This window comes from Dendrobates tinctorius, unplaced genomic scaffold, assembly GCF_039654945.1.
Source record: "Dendrobates tinctorius isolate UK_male_01 unplaced genomic scaffold, ASM3965494v1 ptg000075l, whole genome shotgun sequence".
NCBI lineage: Eukaryota > Metazoa > Chordata > Amphibia > Anura > Dendrobatidae > Dendrobates > Dendrobates tinctorius.
In genome coordinates, this window is record NW_027361743.1 from 228373 (window position 1) to 247497 (window position 19125).

General features: G+C 46.1%; 1 protein-coding gene across 1 annotated transcript in view; it reads right to left on the reverse strand.

Moving 5' to 3' along the window:
- Positions 1-19125, reverse strand: part of CFAP300 (cilia and flagella associated protein 300) — a 112058-nt gene that overhangs the window by 74382 nt on the left and 18551 nt on the right. The window contains exon 2 of the mRNA XM_073582934.1: positions 4875-4956. Coding sequence (XP_073439035.1) covers positions 4875-4956 — 82 coding nt within the window. The remainder of the gene's footprint in view (positions 1-4874; positions 4957-19125) is intronic.

A 19125-nucleotide genomic window follows, 5' to 3' on the forward strand; every position in this document is an offset into this window, starting at 1 on the left:
AATTGGATCTGTCACTAGGGTATGCTCTCTATTAATAGTGGGCCGGGAATGTAGAGTGGATCTGTCACCAGGGTATGCTCTCTATCAATAGTGGGCTGGGAATGTACAGTGGATCTGTCACCAGGGTATGCTCGCTATCAATAGTGGGCCGGGAATGTACAGTGGATCTGTCACCAGGGTATGTTCTCTATCAATAGTGGGCCGGGAATATAAATTGGATCTGTCACTAGGGTATGCTCTCTATTAATAGTGGGCCGGGAATGTAGAGTGGATCTGTCACCAGGGTATGCTCTCTATCAATAGTGGGCTGGGAATGTACAGTGGATCTGTCACCAGGGTATGCTCGCTATCAATAGTGGGCCGGGAATGTACAGTGGATCTGTCACCAGGGTATGCTGTCTATCAATAGTGGGCTGGGAATGTACAGTGGATCTGTCACCAGGGTATGCTCGCTATCAATAGTGGGCTGGGAATGTACAGTGGATCTGTCAACAGGGTATAATAATAATAATAATAATAATAATAATAATAATTTTTATTTATATAGCGCCAACATATTCCGCAGCACTTTACAATTAAGCGGGGACATGTACAGACAATAAATTCAATACAAGTTAAGACAATTCAAACAGTGACATTAGGAGTGAGGTCCCTGCTCGCAAGCTTATAATCTACAAGGAAATGGGGGGACACAGTAGGTGAGAAATGCTTGTTAATTCAGGTCTGGCAATTATAATAGGGATTTTCATATAAAGCTGCATGATCCGGTCATCAGCCCGTGTGTTTAAGTGCAATAGACAAGTATCAAGTGCAGTTATCATGTGCATGAAGGGTGTGGAGACAGATGAATAGTAGGGTGCAGATTCAGAATAATATTTGGAAGGAGGGAACAGGGCAAAGTTAGCTTGCTGAGTAGTTGATGTGGTAGGCTTGTTTGAAGAGATGGGTTTTCAAAGCGCGCTTGAATAGGTCAGGGCTAGGTATCAGTCTGATCGTCTGGGGAAGTGCATTCCAGAGAGCTGGAGCAGCACGAGAGAAGTCTTGGAGACGGAGGTGCGAGGTTCGGATTACGGGGGATGTTAGTCTTAGGTAATTTGTAGAACGGAGGGCACGTGTAGGGCGATAGACAGAGATGAGAGAGGAGATATAAGGCGGTGCAGAACAGTGGAGAGCTTTGTGGGTGAGAGAGATGAGTTTATACTGGACCCTGTAGCAAATAGGTAGCCAGTGTAATGACTGGCACAAGATGGAGGCATCAGTGAAGCGGCTGGACAGAAATATGACCCTGGCTGCCGCATTCAAGATGGATTGGAGAGGAGAAAGTTTGGTAAGAGGGAGACCGATCAGAAGAGAGTTGCAGTAGTCCAGACGAGAATGAATAAGAGCGACAGTAAGAGTCTTAGCAGTTTCAAAGGTGAGAAAAGGTCGGATTCTGGAGATGTTTTTAAGATGCAGGTGACAAGAGTGACTGAGTGATCGGATGTACGGAGTAAAGGAAAGTTCAGTGTCGAATATGACCCCAAGAGAGCGGGCATGCTGCTTGGGAGTTATGGTTGAACCCTCCAGGGTTATTTCGATGTTAGGTAGAGTGAGGTTAGTAGAGGGGAGAAACACAAGAAGTTCAGTTTTAGAGAGATTTAGTTTCAGATAGCGGGAGGACATGATGCTAGAGACAGCAGACAGACAATCCTTGGTATTTTGAATTAGGGTAGGGGTGATGTAAGGGGAAGAAGTGTATAATTGGGTGTCATCAGCATAGAGATGATACTGGAACCCAAATCTGCTGATTGTTTGTCCAATAGGGGCAGTGTATAAAGAGAAGAGGAGGGGGCCTAGGACTGAGCCCTGCGGGACCCCGATAGTAAGGGGATGAGAAGAGGAAGAGGAGCCGGAAAAAGATACAGTGAAGGAGCGGTCAGAGAGGTAGGAGGAGAACCAGGAGAGGGCTGTGTCCTTGAGGCCTATAGAGCGGAGCATAGTGAGGAGGAGCTGGTGATCCACAGTGTCAAATGCGGCAGAGAGATCCAGGAGAATCAGCAGGGAGCAATGACCTTTCGATTTAGCTGTTATTAAATCATTAGAGACTTTAGTGAGGGCAGTTTCAGTAGAGTGTAAAGAGCGGAAACCAGATTGTAAGGGGTCGAGAAGAGAGTTATCCGAGAGATAGCGGATTAGACGGGAGTGGACCAGGCGTTCCAGGAGTTTAGAGATGAAGGGAAGGTTAGAGACAGGTCTGTAGTTAGCAGTGCAGTTCTGGTCCAGGGATGGCTTTTTAAGTAAAGGGTTTATGATGGCATGTTTAAATGAGGAGGGAAATATACCTGAAGAAAGAGAGAGGTTAAATATTTTAGTCAGGTGAGTGGTGACCACTGGTGAGAGAGACTGCAGGAGCTGTGAAGGAATAGGGTCACTGTTGCAGGTTGTAGGCCGAGCAGAAGCGAGGAGCTTGGAAACTTCTTCTTCTGAAACAGGCTCAAAGATGTCTAGTGAGCTTGAGGTGCGGCAGGGAAGGGGATCCAGGCACTGAGGAGATAGGGCTGAGATATCCTGATGGATGTGGTTGATTTTTTCTAGGAAATAAGTGGCCAGATCCTCACCGCTGAGGTTGGTGATGGGGGCCTGTACTTTAGGTTTCAGGAGGGAGTTTAAGGTTTCAAAAAGTCGTCTTGGGTTGTTGGATAGTGAGGTGATGAGGGTGGTGAAGTAGGATTGTTTGGCCAGATGAAGGGCAGAGTTATAGGTTTTGAGCATGAACTTATAGTGGATGAAGTCTTCTGCTAAGAGAGATTTTCTCCACTGCCGCTCTGCACACCTCGAGCAGCGCTGAAGAAAGCGTGTTTGCGTTGTGTGCCAGGGCTGCCGTTGTCTGTGTCGGGTCTTTCTGCGTATAGAAGGTGCTGCTTCATCTAGGGCATTCTTCAGTGTATTATTGAAGTGTGACAATGCTATGTCTGGACAGGAGAGGGTATGCTCTCTATCAATAGTGGGCCGGGAATGTACAGTGGATCTGTCACCAGGGTATGCTCTCTATCAATAGTGGGCTGGGAATGTACAGTGGATCTGTCACCAGGGTATGCTCGCTATCAATAGTGGGCTGGGAATGTACAGTGGATCGGTGACCAGGGTATGCTCTCTATCAATAGTGGGCCGGGATTGTACATTGGATCTGTCAACAGGGTATGCTATCAATAGTGGGCCGGGAATGTACAGTGGATCTGTCATCAGGGAATGCTCTCTATTAATAGTGGGCCAGGAATGTACATTGGATCTGTCACCCGGGTATGCTCGCTATCAATAGTGGGCCGGGAATGTACAGTGGATCTGTCACCAGGGTATGTTCTCTATTAATAGTGGGCCGGGAATGTACAGTGGATCGGTCACCAGGGTATGCTCGCTATCAATAGTGGGCTGGGAATGTACAGTGGATCGGTGACCAGGGTATGCTCTCTATCAATAGTGGGCCGGGATTGTACATTGGATCTGTCACCAGGGTATGCTATCAATAGTGGGCCGGGAATGTACAGTGGATCTGTCACCAGGGTATGTTCTCTATTAATAGTGGGCTGGGAATGTACAGTGGATCGGTGACCAGGGTATGCTCTCTATCAATAGTGGGCCGGGAATGTACAGTGGATCTGTCACCAGGGTATGCTCGCTATCAATAGTGGGCCGGGAATGTACAGTGGATCTGTCACCAGGGTATGTTCTCTATTAATAGTGGGCCAGGAATGTACATTGGATCTGTCACCCGGGTATGCTCTCTATCAATAGTGGGCCGGGAATGTACAGTGGATCTGTCACCAGGGTATGCTCTCTATCAATAGTGGGCCGGGAATGTACAGTGGATCTGTCACCAGGGTATGTTCTCTATTAATAGTGGGCCGGGAATGTACAGTGGATCGGTCACCAGGGTATGCTCTCTATCAATAGTGGGCCGGGAATGTAAAGATGCATTTCTTACGCTAATGACTATTTGAGATAACTTTTCTTAGCACCTCTACTTTGTGACGCACCTGTGTTATTCTTCCACATGTAAAAATAAATGAATGTTACCAATCAGGGGTCGTGTCCTTATGCTTTATGATACTGTGATCATACAATCTGTGTTCACAATGCCAAACAATAAAAGGTCACGCGCCTCCTTTTGATAAGAGAAATTCACCCAGTTGTCAAGTTATTCATAAATTTTCAGGAGGAATAACAGAGGAAGACACAATGTGCAGCTATAAGAAAAGATACTCTGGGATTGTCATTTCATGGGGAACATGACCGTTTACTGCAGCGGAAGTGTCCGGTCTGGAGATGGGACCTGTTTGAATTGATGATTAGATAACAATAGTTCATAGGTTTTTAGACCCTGCTAGGAGAGAACTTCGGGGAAGGCGTTAGGGTATGTGCACACGCTGCGGATTCGCAGCGGTTTTGGCTCTGCGGGTCCGGAGCAGAATCTGCTGCGTTGTACAGTACCTTTATTTCCTATGAAAAAAAAAAAGCTGTGCACATGCTGCGGATTTTTCTGCGGTTTACAATCCGCAGCATGTCAATTCTTTGTGCGGTTTCCGCTGCGGTTTCACACCTTATCATTATGAGGTGTGAAACCGCAGGGCAAAACCGCAGGCAAATCTGCAGATAAACCGCAGGACTTTTGTCCTGCGGATTTAACTGCGGATTTTCCAACAAAATCCGAACAACCAAAAAACTACGTGTGCACTTACCCTTAAGCCTCCTTTAATTCTCATCAATTGAAATAACTAGGAAACTAGTAATAAATATTAATTCAGCCAAGAAATACAAGTGCAGAAATATTAAAAACAAAGATTGAGCAGGCTGCTAATTAGTGGGAGATGCTTCAGTACACGTCTCATACAACCTACCAGGACGAAGTCATCCTGCTGATAGGGCTGGAAGTACTGGTCATAGCGGAAGGCTTGGGCTGATATTCTACCATTCATGGACCTGACGTGGAGAAAAAAAAAAGACAGGTTATACTGACAATTGCATCTCCACAGAAGAAACAAACACCGTAGATACATTTCTTGCCTACATGTTGCAGTTTGGGCATTGTCCTCTCCTTGGATGGTTCCTTGTAGGCTGTTTAGAGATCTTACCGGGTCATTAGAGAATACCTATTTCTACAATACATAATATAAACCACTGGACTGGTCCTTTATTTCCCCTATTTGATGACAATCATTGTTAGGGTAAGTATTTGAACATGATGTGTTGTCAGGGGGTTATGCTCCATAATCCGCCTGAAAAAGCACTTTAAAAAAATGAACATATGCCCTGCCATGTAAAAACATCTTGCGGTGGATATGTCCAGTCTGTCGACTTTTTTTTTAACCGTTTCACAATTGTAAAGAAGCAAAAATTGTTAAAAAGAAGTGACTCGGCTATGTTACAGGCGGCAAAGCCTTGGCAAAAAATGACACCAAAATAGACCACCAGCATTTTCCGGTAGGGTCTTCTGCTTGGAAAACTCTGCAGATTCCCCAGTATCTAAAAGACAATGCATGGAAAAACACTTGGGCTCCGATTTTGGCCCATTCTAGAGCTTGGTATCTGGTCACAGTGATCAGCAACTGATCACATACTCTAGCATTTAAAGAGAACCACGAGTGTTTTTTGTTCACCATGTTCACTATATGGTTAAACTGACCTGGTAATATGATTCTCCACCTTAGCATGATTAAGCGGATACACAACATATATTCTTTTGTCTTATTTAAGGGGGGTCTTCTAGTCTAGCGGATTTTTTCTATGGTGTTCAGTAAAGGGGTAAACTAGTGGGACAGTTTTATAGGTCGGGTCGTTGCGGACGCGGTGATGCCAAATATGTGAACTTTTATTGTTGGTCTCTTTTTAGTCATACAAATATTTATCTATAGACAATATCTTTTGATTTTATTATTATTATTTAAAAAAAAAAATTTTTACAATTTTTTTTTTTTTTTTTTACTTGGTCTCACTATGGGACTATCATTTTTTGCAGGCTGATTGCTTGTACAGCATGGGGATGCAGCAGCATGCCCATGCTGTACAAACTGTCAGCTCTGCACTGACAGAGATCAGCAACTTTCCTAGCTCTGGTGAACCAGATGCCGTCATGACTGGTCGGGACCCTGTGTCATGCTGCAGGCTCTCCGATCCAAAAGCAGAGAGGCTGTCACCCCTCGTCCGGCTCCCGGAATGCTGTGATCGCATTTGATCGGAGAATTTTCAGGGTTAAAGTGCCGGGAGTGGTACGTGACTGCTCCTGGCACTTAGTGCCGGGTGTCAGCTGGCAGAATCAGCAGACACCCGGAGGCGATCGTGATGACGTAATAATCCATCCCTGGTCAAATAGGCCCAGGGCACAGAGACGTATTATTACGTCAGGTGTCAGAAAGGCGTTCATTCTGCTAGCGGAGATAGCGACAATCATAGTAATTAATAATCTTTGTTTTTTTCCTTTCAACAACCGGGATTGTGGCCACCGTTCACCACCATTTTGTTTTCCTTGCCCAAGTCGCTGTATTTTTACAGTACTTATTTATACTCTTTTCATGATATGAAAATTGTATCATGAAAATAGTTAGAATGTAAATATATTGTAAAAAAACCCAAAAAACTTTATACTTTTTCCACAAAAAAAATTAGCAAAAGTAAAACGATTTTTGCTTGTGTCGTCATTTTCCGAGACCCGTCACATTTTAATTTTTCATAATTTTGTGCTGTGTGATGGTTTATTTTTTCCACGCCGAGCTGACGCTCTTACTAATACCTTGTCAGGGTAGATACAATATTTTGATCGCCGTAATTCTGGTGTGTTGATTCTTTTTCGTTATATGGTTTATCAATCAGATTTATTAACTTTATATTTTGACAAATCGGACATTTACAAACACAATGATATCAAATGTGTATTTTTTTGTTTTAATTTTAATGGGGCAAAAGGGGGGTGATTAACTTTTCTGCTATTTTTTTCACAACTTTTTCCCCCTCCAATTCTTACTGCATTTAATGTTGAAGATGTGATCGTCTGACTGCTTGTCTTATACCTAGCGGTGCGTTCCCTTATGAACGCCAGCTTACAGGCTAGCTTTCACAGGAGGATCGTAATAAGAGGCACAGGGGTCTTCAGCAGACCTCCAGATGTCATAGCAATCCATCGGCGCCCCATGATCACATCATGGGTGCGCCGATGGGCCCATGGAATGACACACAACCCTGCAGTTGCGTGTTTAATACCGCTGTGAGAGATTGACAGCAGCATTTAACAGGCTAACAGTCGCGGGAGGAGTGCATTGAATCAGCCATCATCTGCCGGGGAAGAGTTGCGAGATCGGCGTGCGAGTCAGGGAGTGGGCATATGACCTAACAAGTACGTCACGTTAGTAAGGGGTTAAAGGGAATCTGTCAGCAGGATTTCACTCCCCAAAGCTATCCCTTCACGAGGACAGTCCACTCCTCCGGTACTGAGAAATCAGTAGTTTGACAATAAATGACTTCACCCAACCACTAACCATGAGTGGAGAAAAAGTTTTGGTGTTATCATTCATATTCTCTCAAAAAAGGCCAAGAAAGCAAAAATTCTGCCGGGGTATGTAAACTTTTGAGCACAACTGTATATTGGTCATCCATAAGGTATTACATCTTCTTGCGTGCATTTCAGTGGTATCTAACTCTCCGAAAAAAATGTTCAAAAATGTATCGCTATTATATTGCTCATCCACACAGTATGACAAGTTTTTCCGTCTTATATTGCTCAGCTAGAATTTTGGACCCTTCTTCTTTTGCAAACTGCTCCAGATCTCTCATATTTGAAGGCGCCTTCTCCCAACAGCAATTTTAAGATCTCTCCACAGGTGTTCCATGAGATTTAGACTTGGACTCATTGCTGGCCACTTCAGAACTCTCCATTAGAGTTGAGCGAAACGGGTCGAAAAATTTCAAAAGTCGCCGACTTTTGGCAAAGTCGGGTTTCATGAAACGAAACCCGACCCTAGGATGAGGTCGGCCACGAGGTCGGCGACTTACGCGCCAAAGTCGCGTTTCAAAAGTTTGTTTTGCGCTCTTTTTCAGCCAATCAGGATCCACGGACACTGTGGGCAACGTGATGACATAGGCACGGGTCACCACCATCTTTCAGAAGGGCATGCAAGTGATTGGCTTGCTTTGGGGGGCGTCACAGGGGGTATAAAAGGGCAGGCACGCCGACCGCCATGTTACTCATGCTGATCTCAGAATAGGGAGAGCTGCTGCTGATGATGATTTTGTAGGGAGAGCGTTAGGCAGGGAAGAAGACACCAAAAACTGCTTCTGCTGCTAGCGATTTTGCCTGTACAACACATCAGTCACTGTGTGTGCAGTGCAAGGGGAGGCTATATAGTGGTGTATCAGTGGTGTTGGTTGTTGGGCTGCCTTCTAAGGCTTCCTGACATTCCTGCATTGCTGTTTACCCACTGCTCCGCAAACTGCTTTTTTAAAAGCAATCCCAATTTTTTTTTTTTGTCCTGCTGAGGTACTGAGCGTGCATTTTTTCACACCATACAGCGGTGTACGCTCCTCACACAGTACCGTGTAACGGCTGTTATCACAGCCACAGTGAAGCTATCAGTGTGTCACTCTGTGAGAATAAAACGAGGACATGTTCCGTTCTTACAGACCTGCACTCTAGGGAGATTCCTATTCTGCCCAATTCTACATACACCTTGTAGTTTGTGATACACTAGCCAATTTCTGCCTGTGACATAGCGCTGTGATATTCAGTGGGCCTCACACAATCCATAAGTGTCCAGTGTCCACAAGTGTGTGCAGAAATTCAAAATCTCCCTTATCCTCTAGTCACTTTGGTCACAGCTGTGCCATCGAGCCTGTGACAGAGCGCTCAGATATCAGTGGGCCTCACACAATCCAAAAGTGTCCAGTGTCCACAAGTGTCTGCTGAAATTCAAAATCTCACTTATCCTCTAGTCACTTTTGTCACAGCTGTGCCATCGAGCCTGTGACATAGCGCTCAGATATCAGTGGGCCTCACACAATCCAAAAGTGTCCAGTGTCCACAAGTGTCTGCAGAAATTCAAAATCTCCCTTATCCTCTCGTCACTTTTGTCACAGCTGTGCCATCGAGCCTGTCACATAGCGCTCAGATATTCATTGGGCCTCACACAATCCAAAAGTGTCCAGTGTCCACAAGTGTCTGCAGAAATTCAAAATCTCCCTTATCCTCTCGTCACTTTTGTCACAGCTGTGCCATCGAGCCTGTCACATAGCGCTCAGATATTCAGTGGGACTCACACAATCCAAAAGTGTCCAGTGTCCACAAGTGTCTGCAGAAATTCAAAATCTCCCTTATCCTCTCGTCACTTTTGTCACAGCTGTGCCATCGAGCCTGTCACATAGCGCTCAGATATCAGTGGGCCTCACACAATCCAAAAGTGTCCAGTGTCCACAAGTGTCTGCAGAAATTCAAAATCTCCCTTATCCTCTCGTCACTTTTGTCACAGCTGTGCCATCGAGCCTGTGACATAGCGCTCAGATATCAGTGGGCCTCACACAATCCAAAAGTGTCCAGTGTCCACAAGTGTCTGCTGAAATTCAAAATCTTCCTTATCCTCTAGTCACTTTGGTCACAGCTGTGCCATCGAGCCTGTGACAGAGCGCTCAGATATTCAGTGGGCCTCACACAATCCAAAAGTGACCACAAGTGTGTGCAGAAATTCAAAATCTCCCTTATCCTCTAGTCACTTTGGTCACAGCTGTGCCATCGAGCCTGTGACAGAGCGCTCAGATATTCAGTGGGCCTCACACAATCCAAAAGTGTCCAGTGTCCACAAGTGTGTGCAGAAATTCAAAATCTCCCTTATCCTCTAGTCACTTTGGTCACAGCTGTGCCATCGAGCCTGTGACAGAGCGCTCAGATATTCAGTGGGCCTCACACAATCCAAAAGTGTCCAGTGTCCACAAGTGTCTGCAGAAATTCAAAATCTCCCCTGTCCTATAGACACCTTGTACCTTGTTTTACATTACTATATAGTTTGTTGGATTTTGTCTACATTTCTACCAAAAATGAGGAAGGCTGGTGGAAGAGGCCGTGGAATTGGGCGGGGGTTGGTAGCTGGTAATGATGGTGTTGGTGGTGGATCTGATGGTAGTGGCAAGAGCAAAATAGGACCGAATGCAGGAGGTGTTGAGCCTGCGTCATCGACTGGCTACATAAGGCCTCGAACGCTTAGTTTTCTAGGAGTTGGAAAACCGCTTTTAAAGCCAGAGCATCAGGAAAAAGTTTTGTCTTACATTGCTGACTCAGCCTCCAGCTCTATCGCCTCCTCTTCTACAGTTGTAAAAAGTAAAAGCACTGAGTCGTCATTGGAGGCTCATGTTCATGAACCACACCTTTCCTTGTGTCCTTCACCCCAACCAAGATTGAAGGATGACGCAGGCCATACTACTGATTACTCCATGGAGCTGTTTTCACATACCATGCCTGGATTATCAAGTGAAATGGTGAATTACCCAGGCCAAGATGAATCTGACATGGAGTGCACTGATGCACAGCCGCTGATGGATGATTCTGCTGGTACATTCACTCAGAGCACTACATTGTCCTCGCAGTGTACAGAGCCAGATTCTGACCCTGATGAGACTCAGGTGCCCCTTCCCACACACTATACCACCATACACGGTGACACAGAGGAAGGTGCACATGACATAGAAGAGGAGGTGATGGATGACCCAGTTGTTGACCCAGATTGGCATCCATTGGGGGAAGAGGGTGCTGCTTCCAATAGCTCAGATGAGGAGCATCCACAGCAGACATCGACATCGCAACAGCTGTTATCTGGCAGGCCCGGAGCACTCCAAAGACAGGTTCCAAACATCAAAAGAGTTGCTGGACAGCTTGTCCAGAGGGTCAAAAGATCACAGTGTGCTAGGCCGCAAAATGTCTGCCAAAGTAGGAAGAGTGCAGTGTGGCACTTTTTTTTAACAAAATCCTCATGACCAGGCCAAGGTTATCTGTAAGAAGTGCGCAAAGACCTTTAGCCGAGGGAAAAATCTGAAAAATTTGAATACCAGTTGCATGCTTAGACATTTAACCAGCATGCACTTGCAAGCGTGGACACAACACCAAACCTCAAGTGCCACATGTGCAACTGATCACAACGAAGGTAGTCAGCAACGCTACATTGTTTCCCCCACTGTAAGCCCACCGGTTAGCACAGCAGCAAATGTTGAGGTGTCGTTGCAAGGCCACAGCAGTCAGGGAATCCCACTGTTATATCAACGAAAGACTGATTCTAGGCCATCAGAAAGAACACCAACTCCATCACCATCATCAACCCTCTCTCAGTCCGCCCTGTCCACCGCTACTTCCACCATATGCAGCTCTCAAGTTCAGCTCACCCTCCCAGACACTATGAGTAGGTCAAGAAAGTACTCAGTCTCTCATCCGCGTACACTGGGTTTGAACGCCCACATTGCCAAACTAATCTCGTTTGAGATGATGCCCTTTCGGTTGGTGGAAAGCGCAGCTTTCCGCGAACTCATGGCCTATGCAGTACCACGCTATGACCTACCCAATTGCCACTTCTTCTCTCGCAAAGCCATCCCAGCCCTCCACCATCATGTGAAAGACCGCATTGTCCATGCACTCAAGCAGTCAGTGAGCGGAAAGGTGCACCTCACAACTGATGCATGGTCCAGTCGGCATGGCCAGGGCCGGACACGTAACGCACTGGGTTAATGTGGTGGATGCAGGGTCCACAGGGGACAGCGGTGGTGGGACAGTGCTGCCTAGCCCACGGTATAGGAAACAGTTGGCTGTAGGCGTTCGAAGCGAAAGCTCGTCCACAGAGCGCAGTCGTACGAGCACTCCATCTGCAGCTGCCACTGTTGCACACGAGGTGTCCCCCTATCGAGCAGCTAGTGGAAAGCGTCAGCAGGCAGTGTTGCAGATGATGTGTTTGGGCGACAGACACACCGCCGAGGTGCTGGCCGAGTACTTTCAGCGACAAACTGAGTCATGGCTGGGCAGTGTACATCTTGAGGCAGGCAAGGTAGTTAGTGATAACGGGCGTAATTTTGTGGCAGCCATAGCCCTTTCAAAACTCAGCCACATACCTTGCTTGGCTCACACCTTGAACCTGGTGGTGCAGTGCTTCCTCAAAAATTATCCGGAGTTAACAGCCCTGCTCCAGAAGGTGCGAAGACTGTGCGCGCACATCCGCCGGTCGCCTGTACACTCCGTTCGTATGCAGAAGCTGCAGCGATTGCTCCACCTTCCCAACCACCGCCTCATTATCGACATTGCAACAAGGTGGAACTCCACCCTGCACATGGTGGAGCGGCTGTGCGAGCAGAGGCAGGCCATAATGCATTTGTGGGAGGATACACGGCCAGGCACTTTGAGAGCAGACATGGAGACATGGAGTTGACCGGTGTGCAGTGGTCGAAGCTGAAAGACCTCTGTAAAGTCCTTCAGTGTTTTGAGGAATGCACACGGCTGGTAAGTGCAGACGACGCCATCCTAAGCATGAGCATCCCACTTATGCGTCTGCTCATGCAAACTTTGACACACCTTAAGGAGCAGGCTTCTGCAGCCAATGTTGATGAGGAGGAAGAGGAGGAGGGAATCCTTGATGACATTCAGCCATTGTCTGCTCAGGGACCTCTCCTGGATGAGGTGGAGGAAGAAGAGGAGGAGGATGATGGGGATGTTTACTTAGGGGAGGAGGATGCATCTCGTGGGGCAAGTGAAAATGTTGGCGTGGCAAGGTCTGGTACAGGGTTTGTGCGTGACTGGAGGGATGTGGATTTGCCAGAAAGTGCTCCTCCAACCAGCACTCGCAGTGCATCATTGACACCGGGAACATTGGCCCACATGTCAGATTATGCCTTGCAGATCCTAAAAAGGGACCCCCGCATTGCCAAAATGATGAACGATGACGACTACTGGTTGGCCAGCATCCTGGATCCACGCTATAAAGGCAAATTACAAAACATCATGCCACAGGAGAACCTTGACCTAATATTGGCTAATAAACAAGCAACTCTGGTAAATCGGTTGCTTGAGGCTTTCCCAGCACACAGCAGCGGTGATGGTTCTCACACGAGCCGTACGGGCCGGGGGCAGCTTGGCAGAGGTGTTCGTGGTGCACACAGCAGAAGTGGCGTTGGAGACAGGGGTTTCATGACAATGTTGTGGACTGATTTTTCAAGTACCGCTCACACAACTGGTAATACTGTATCGATGGAAAGTGACAGGAGACAGCAGTTGTCAACTATGGTTACAAACTACTTTTCCTCCCATATCGATGTTCTCCCACACAGGTCATTCCCCTTTGACTATTGGGCCGCTAAACTGGACACCTGGCCTGAATTGGCACAATATGCCTTACAGGAGCTCGCTTGCCCAGCTGCAAGTGTGCTATCGGAAAGAGTCTTCAGTGCAGCTGGATCAATCCTGACAGAAAAAAGGACCCGTCTGTCAACCCAAAATGTGGATGATCTAACCTTCATTAAAATGAACCACGCATGGGTTTCCAAGGATTTTGTCCCACCTTCCCCTGATGACACATAGGGTGACAGAAAAATGGCTTGCTTTGGTCCACCTCTTCCTGGGACTTGACCTATTTCACCTTTTGCATCAGCTGAATGTCCAACATCAACATATGCCACTTTCTAAAACTCCCTAACTGTGCTGCCTCCCCCCCCCTTGGCCGGGGTCACCACCTAGCGCACGGCACCGTGCGAGTGCCGTTGCCCTGGACAGGTGGGTAGGCCGACTCTTGGGCGCGGGCACTGGCACAGGGTCCTTCATAGTGCAATCAAGTGTCTCTGACGGTGGTGGTGCACACCCGCCGTCAGACACACCGCCGTACTATGAGGGGCCCAGTGCCAGTACCGACGCCCACGAGTGGGCCCCCCTTGCTTGGGCAGGGCCCCAGCATTTGCAATCTTTACCTCTCCCTGCTCCTCCGCTGTGTAGTCTGGGCCGTCAAATCCATACTGTCCTGACACCGTCTGAGCCTGCCTCCTGATGTATAGACATATTTTGAATGTGTACGCTATCCATACGTTATCCGGGGAAACGGTACCCTTTCTAACCTTTGTGCAATCACGTGCAATCCATACTGGGCCTAACACCGTCTGAGCCTGCCTCCTGATGTATAGACATATATTTTGAATGTGTACGCTATCCATACATGTTATCTGGGGATACGGTACCCTTTCTATCCTTTGTGCAATCACGTGCAATACATACTGGGCCTAACACCGTCTGAGCCTGCCTCCTGATGTATAGACATATATTTTGAATGTGTACGCTATTCATACATGTTATCCGGGGATACGGTACCCTTTCTAACCTTTGTGCAATCATGTGCAATCCATACTGGGCCTAACACCGTCTGAGCCTGCCTCCTGATGTATAGACATATATTTTGAATGTGTACGGTATCCATACATGTTATCAGGGGATACGGTACCCTTTCTCACCTTTGTGCAATCACGTGTAATCCATACTGGGCGTGAGAACGGCTGGCGAGCTGTTAAGCAAGCTACAGCACCTGTGGTTTGCACACGTAAGTTTTTCATTTTTTCAGGAATGACGGTTAGGCCTAATTCCGGAACTGCGGTTGACCTGCACTTACTGGGAAATCATTGTTCGCGGGTAATAATTGTAATCAGTGATCCCCATCACTAACGTTGTTCAGCGGGTTATCTGCACTTGTAAGCGACAAACGCTGGCCTTTTCAGTGTAGCGCACATGCAGCCACGGACATGTAAGGGCATGACACACCAGTTATTGGCCAATCTCATGTGCCAGAGCCTCACGTGTCCCTCTAGTAAGCCGGACTCGGACCGCGGGGCATGACGGAGTCTCGTTCGTTAACGGAATTAAGCTTGCAATGTGTGCATCTGTTCTATAGCTGGCATGGTTGAGGTTTCCCAGGTGGAGTCGAATTTAACCGTAGGCTCCACTCCTGGTGGTGCCCTTCTGGACATTCCTTTAAGGTTCAGCTTTGCAACCATACTGCCCACGTAAAACAAACACTTTGCCTTCATGAACGCTGTTTGGAGGGTCATGACTCGTGGGAATAACGCCGCCCAATCAGTTAACCTGCTAGAGAGATCGTTCGTTGCTCCCAAGCATGACATCACACTCCCTAGGAAGAAGGTAATGCCACTGTGGCGACCGTACTCCTGGGGGCGACACAAGTGCACTGATGCCCAGCCACTGCTCGATGAATCTGCTGGTACATTGACCCAGACCACTACATTCCCCTCGCACGCTACACGACCTGAATCTGACCCTGATGAAACTCAGGTTACCCTTCCCATATACAGTTCCATCTTACACGGTGACAAAGAGGAAGCTGCAGATGAAAGTGCAGGTTCGGCCCACCCGCCATCAGACACACCACCGTACTATCAGGGGCCCTGTGCCAGTGCCGTCGCCAACGAGTGGGCCCCCCCTGCTTGCTCAGGATCACAGCACTTGCAAAGTTGAAATACTGTGCAGTGAGATGGAAGATGGGGACGACGAGGAGTCCAGACAAGTACAGGGATTCCCTAGCGAGGAGACTTATTTGATTGTTTTCAATGTTGGGACAGCAATTTTTGGGGAGCACTATACTCTGGAGAATGATAGATCTGGCCCACCATACACTGGAACATTCCAAAGGTGGACATCAGACACTGGAGCAGCATTTACAGGGCCCATTATACACTAGAGCATTAGAAATGGGGCCCATTATGTTTGGAGCATTATTTGGGCCCATAAGACAGTGGAGCTTCATCCATGGGGACCAACATATACTGTAGCATTATGTGGAGCTCATCATATACTGTTTCAAACATTATATGGGACCAATGATTCTGTATGGAGAAATAGATGGGCCTCGTCATGAGATGTAAAAAGTGAAGTATTTTTCTTTGTACTATACCGCTATTTCTCTGCCGTATCGGAGCATGATGAGTTGTGGTATGTGTTAAAGGGGCGCTCTTTCGCCCAGGGCACATGAAAACCTGCAGCCAGCCCTCCCCCCCACAACTTTAGCCAAATAACCCCCATTTTTCAGTGCGTAACTTGTATTATGAAGTTAATTAAGGTTGACAAGCTTAAGTAAGAAGAATTGATGCTTTTGGCATTCAAATGGGCACTGTAGGTGTGTTTCCTGTCCTCCTCTCACTGCCGACTTTTATTCCCCATTGACTTAGGCTACTTTCACACATCAGTTTTTTGCCGTCAGGCAGGATCCGGCTATTTTTAGAAAAAACGGATCCGGCATAAATTTTGGAGAACTGTAGAAACGGATCCGTTTTTTTGCTGGATCCGTCTAGCAGGTTATATCTGTTTCCTGGGGGCTGGACAATTGGATCTGAGCATGCGCAGACTTAAAAAAACGGATCCGGTGGCTGGATCCGTCTTTTTCTGGATCCGGCGCATTCCGGCGCCCATAGACTTTCATTGTAGCAAAAAGCTGGAAGCGCCGGATCCGGCGCTTCCGGCTTTTTCGCCGGAGACAAAAAACGTTACAGTAGCCGTTTTTTCCAGACGCCGGAATGAGACAAGTAGCCGGATCCGGCAAAAAACGGATGAAACGCAATGCCATCCGGCGCTAATGCAAGTCAATGGGGAAAAACTGGATCCGGCATTGCATTTTGCCGGATCCGGTTTTACAAAAAAAAGCCAGATCGCGCCTGACGGCAAAAAACTGATGTGTGAAGGAGGCCTAATATTGGGTTTCGTGTTTCGGGACGACCCCGACTTTTCCTTATAATCGGACGATCTTGCTCGACCCGACTTTTGGAAAAGTCGGGTTTCACGAAACGAAACTCGACCCTAAAAAACCAAAAGTCGCTCAACTCTACTCTCCATGGCTTTGTTTGCATACATTCTGGGGGCTTACAGAAGTATGTTTGGGGTCATTGTCCTGCTTTAACCCCTTTACTACCAAGGGTGGTTTGCACGTTAACTCCCGGGCCAATTTTTACAATTCTGACCACTGTCCCTTTATGAGGTCATAACTCAGGAACGCTTCCATGGATCCCGGCGATTCTGACATTGTTTTCTCGTGACATATTGTACTTCATGTTAGTGGTAAAATTTCATTCATATAACTTGCGTTTATTTGTGAAAAAAAACGGAAATTTGGCGAAAATGTTTAAAATTTCGCAATTTTCCTACTTTGAATTTTTATGCCCTTAAATCACAGCGATACGGCACACAAAAAACTTAATACGGTAAGTAACATTTCCCACATGTTTACTTTACATCAGCACAATTTTGGAACCAAAATTTTTTTTCTGTTAGGAAGTTATAAGGGTTAAAATTTGACCAGCGATTTCTCATTTTTAAAACACCATTTTATTTTTACGGACCACATCACATTTGAAGTCACTTTGAGGGGTCCATATGATAGAAAATACCCAAAATTGACACCATTCTAAAAACTGCACCCCTCAAGGTGCTCAAAACCACATTCAAGAAGTTTATTAACCCTTCAGGTGCTTCACAGGAATTGTTTGAATGTTTAAAAAAAAAATGAACATTTAACTTTTTTTCACAAAAGAAATTACTTCAGGTTCAATTTTTTTTATTTTACCAAGGGTAACAGGAGAAATTAGACTGCAAAACTTATTGTGCAATTTGTCCTGAGTACGCTGATACCTGATATGTGGGGGGGAACCACTGTTTCGGCGCATGGCAGAGCTCGGAAGGGATGGGGCGCCATTTGACTTTTTCACTGCAAAATTGGCTGGAATTCAGATTGGACGCCATGTTAAGTTTGGAGAGCTCCTTATGTGCCTAAACAGTGGAAACCCCCCACAAGTGACCCCATTTTGGAAACTAGACCCCCCAAGGAACTTATCTAGATGTGTGGTGAGCACTTTGAACCCCCAAGGGCTTCACAGAAGTTTATAACGTACAGCCATACAATTAAAAAATCATATTTTTTCCACAAAAATGATCTTTTCACCCCCAATTGTTATTTTTCCAAGGGTAACAAGACCCCAAAAGTTATTGTGCAATCTGTTCTGAGTACGCTGATACCCCATATGTGGGGGCAAACCACTATTTGGGTGCATGGCAGAGTTCGGAAGGGAAGCAGCGTCATTTGACTTTTTTGGCTGGAATTGCGATCGGACGCCATGTCGCGTTTGGAAAGCCCCTGATGTGCCAAAACAGTGGAACCCCCCCAATTCTAACTCTATCCCTAACCCCAACACACCCCTAGCCCTAACCCTAGCCCTAATGGGAAAATGGAAATACATTTTTTTTTTATTTTATTATTTTTACCTAACTAAGGGGGTGATAACGGGGGGTTTGATTTACTATTTATGGCGGTTTTTATTTTTGTCAGCTGTCGCACGCTAAAAGACGCTTTTTATTGTAAAGATAGTTTATGCATCACCACATTTTGAGAGCTATAATTTTTCCATATTTTGACCCGCCGAGTCATGTGGGGTCTTATTTTTTGCGGGACGAGATGACGTTTTTATTGGTACTATTTTCAGGCACGTGACATTTTTTGATCGCTTTTTATTCCAATTTTTGGGAAGCAGAATGAACAAAAACCAGCGTTTCATGAATTTCTTTTGGGGGGTGCGTTTACACCGTTCCGCGTGCGGTAAAATTGATACAGCGGCTTTATTCTTCGGGTCAGTACGGTTACAGCGATGCCTCATTTATGTCGTTTTTTTATGTTTTGGCGCTTTTAGGCAGTGAAAACAATTTTATATAAAAACTAATTATTTTTGCATCACTTTATTCTGCGAGCTATAACTTTTAATTTTTTTCGCTGATAATGCTGTGTGGTGGCTCGTTTTTTGCGGGACAAGATGACGTTTTCAGCGGTATCATGATTATTTATATCTGTCTTTTTGATCGCGCGTTATTGCACTTTTTGTTCAGCGGTATGATAATAAAGCATTACTTTTTGCTTGTTTTTTTATTTTTATTTTTTAAGGGGTTCAATAAAGGGGTTAACTAGTGGGACAGTTTTATAGGGCGGGTCGTTACGGACGCGGCGATACCAGATATGTGTACTTTTATTGTTTTTTTTTGTAATTTATTTAGCAATTTTTTCTAAATTATTTTTACACTTTTTTTTTTTAAATTTATTACAATGTCCCAGG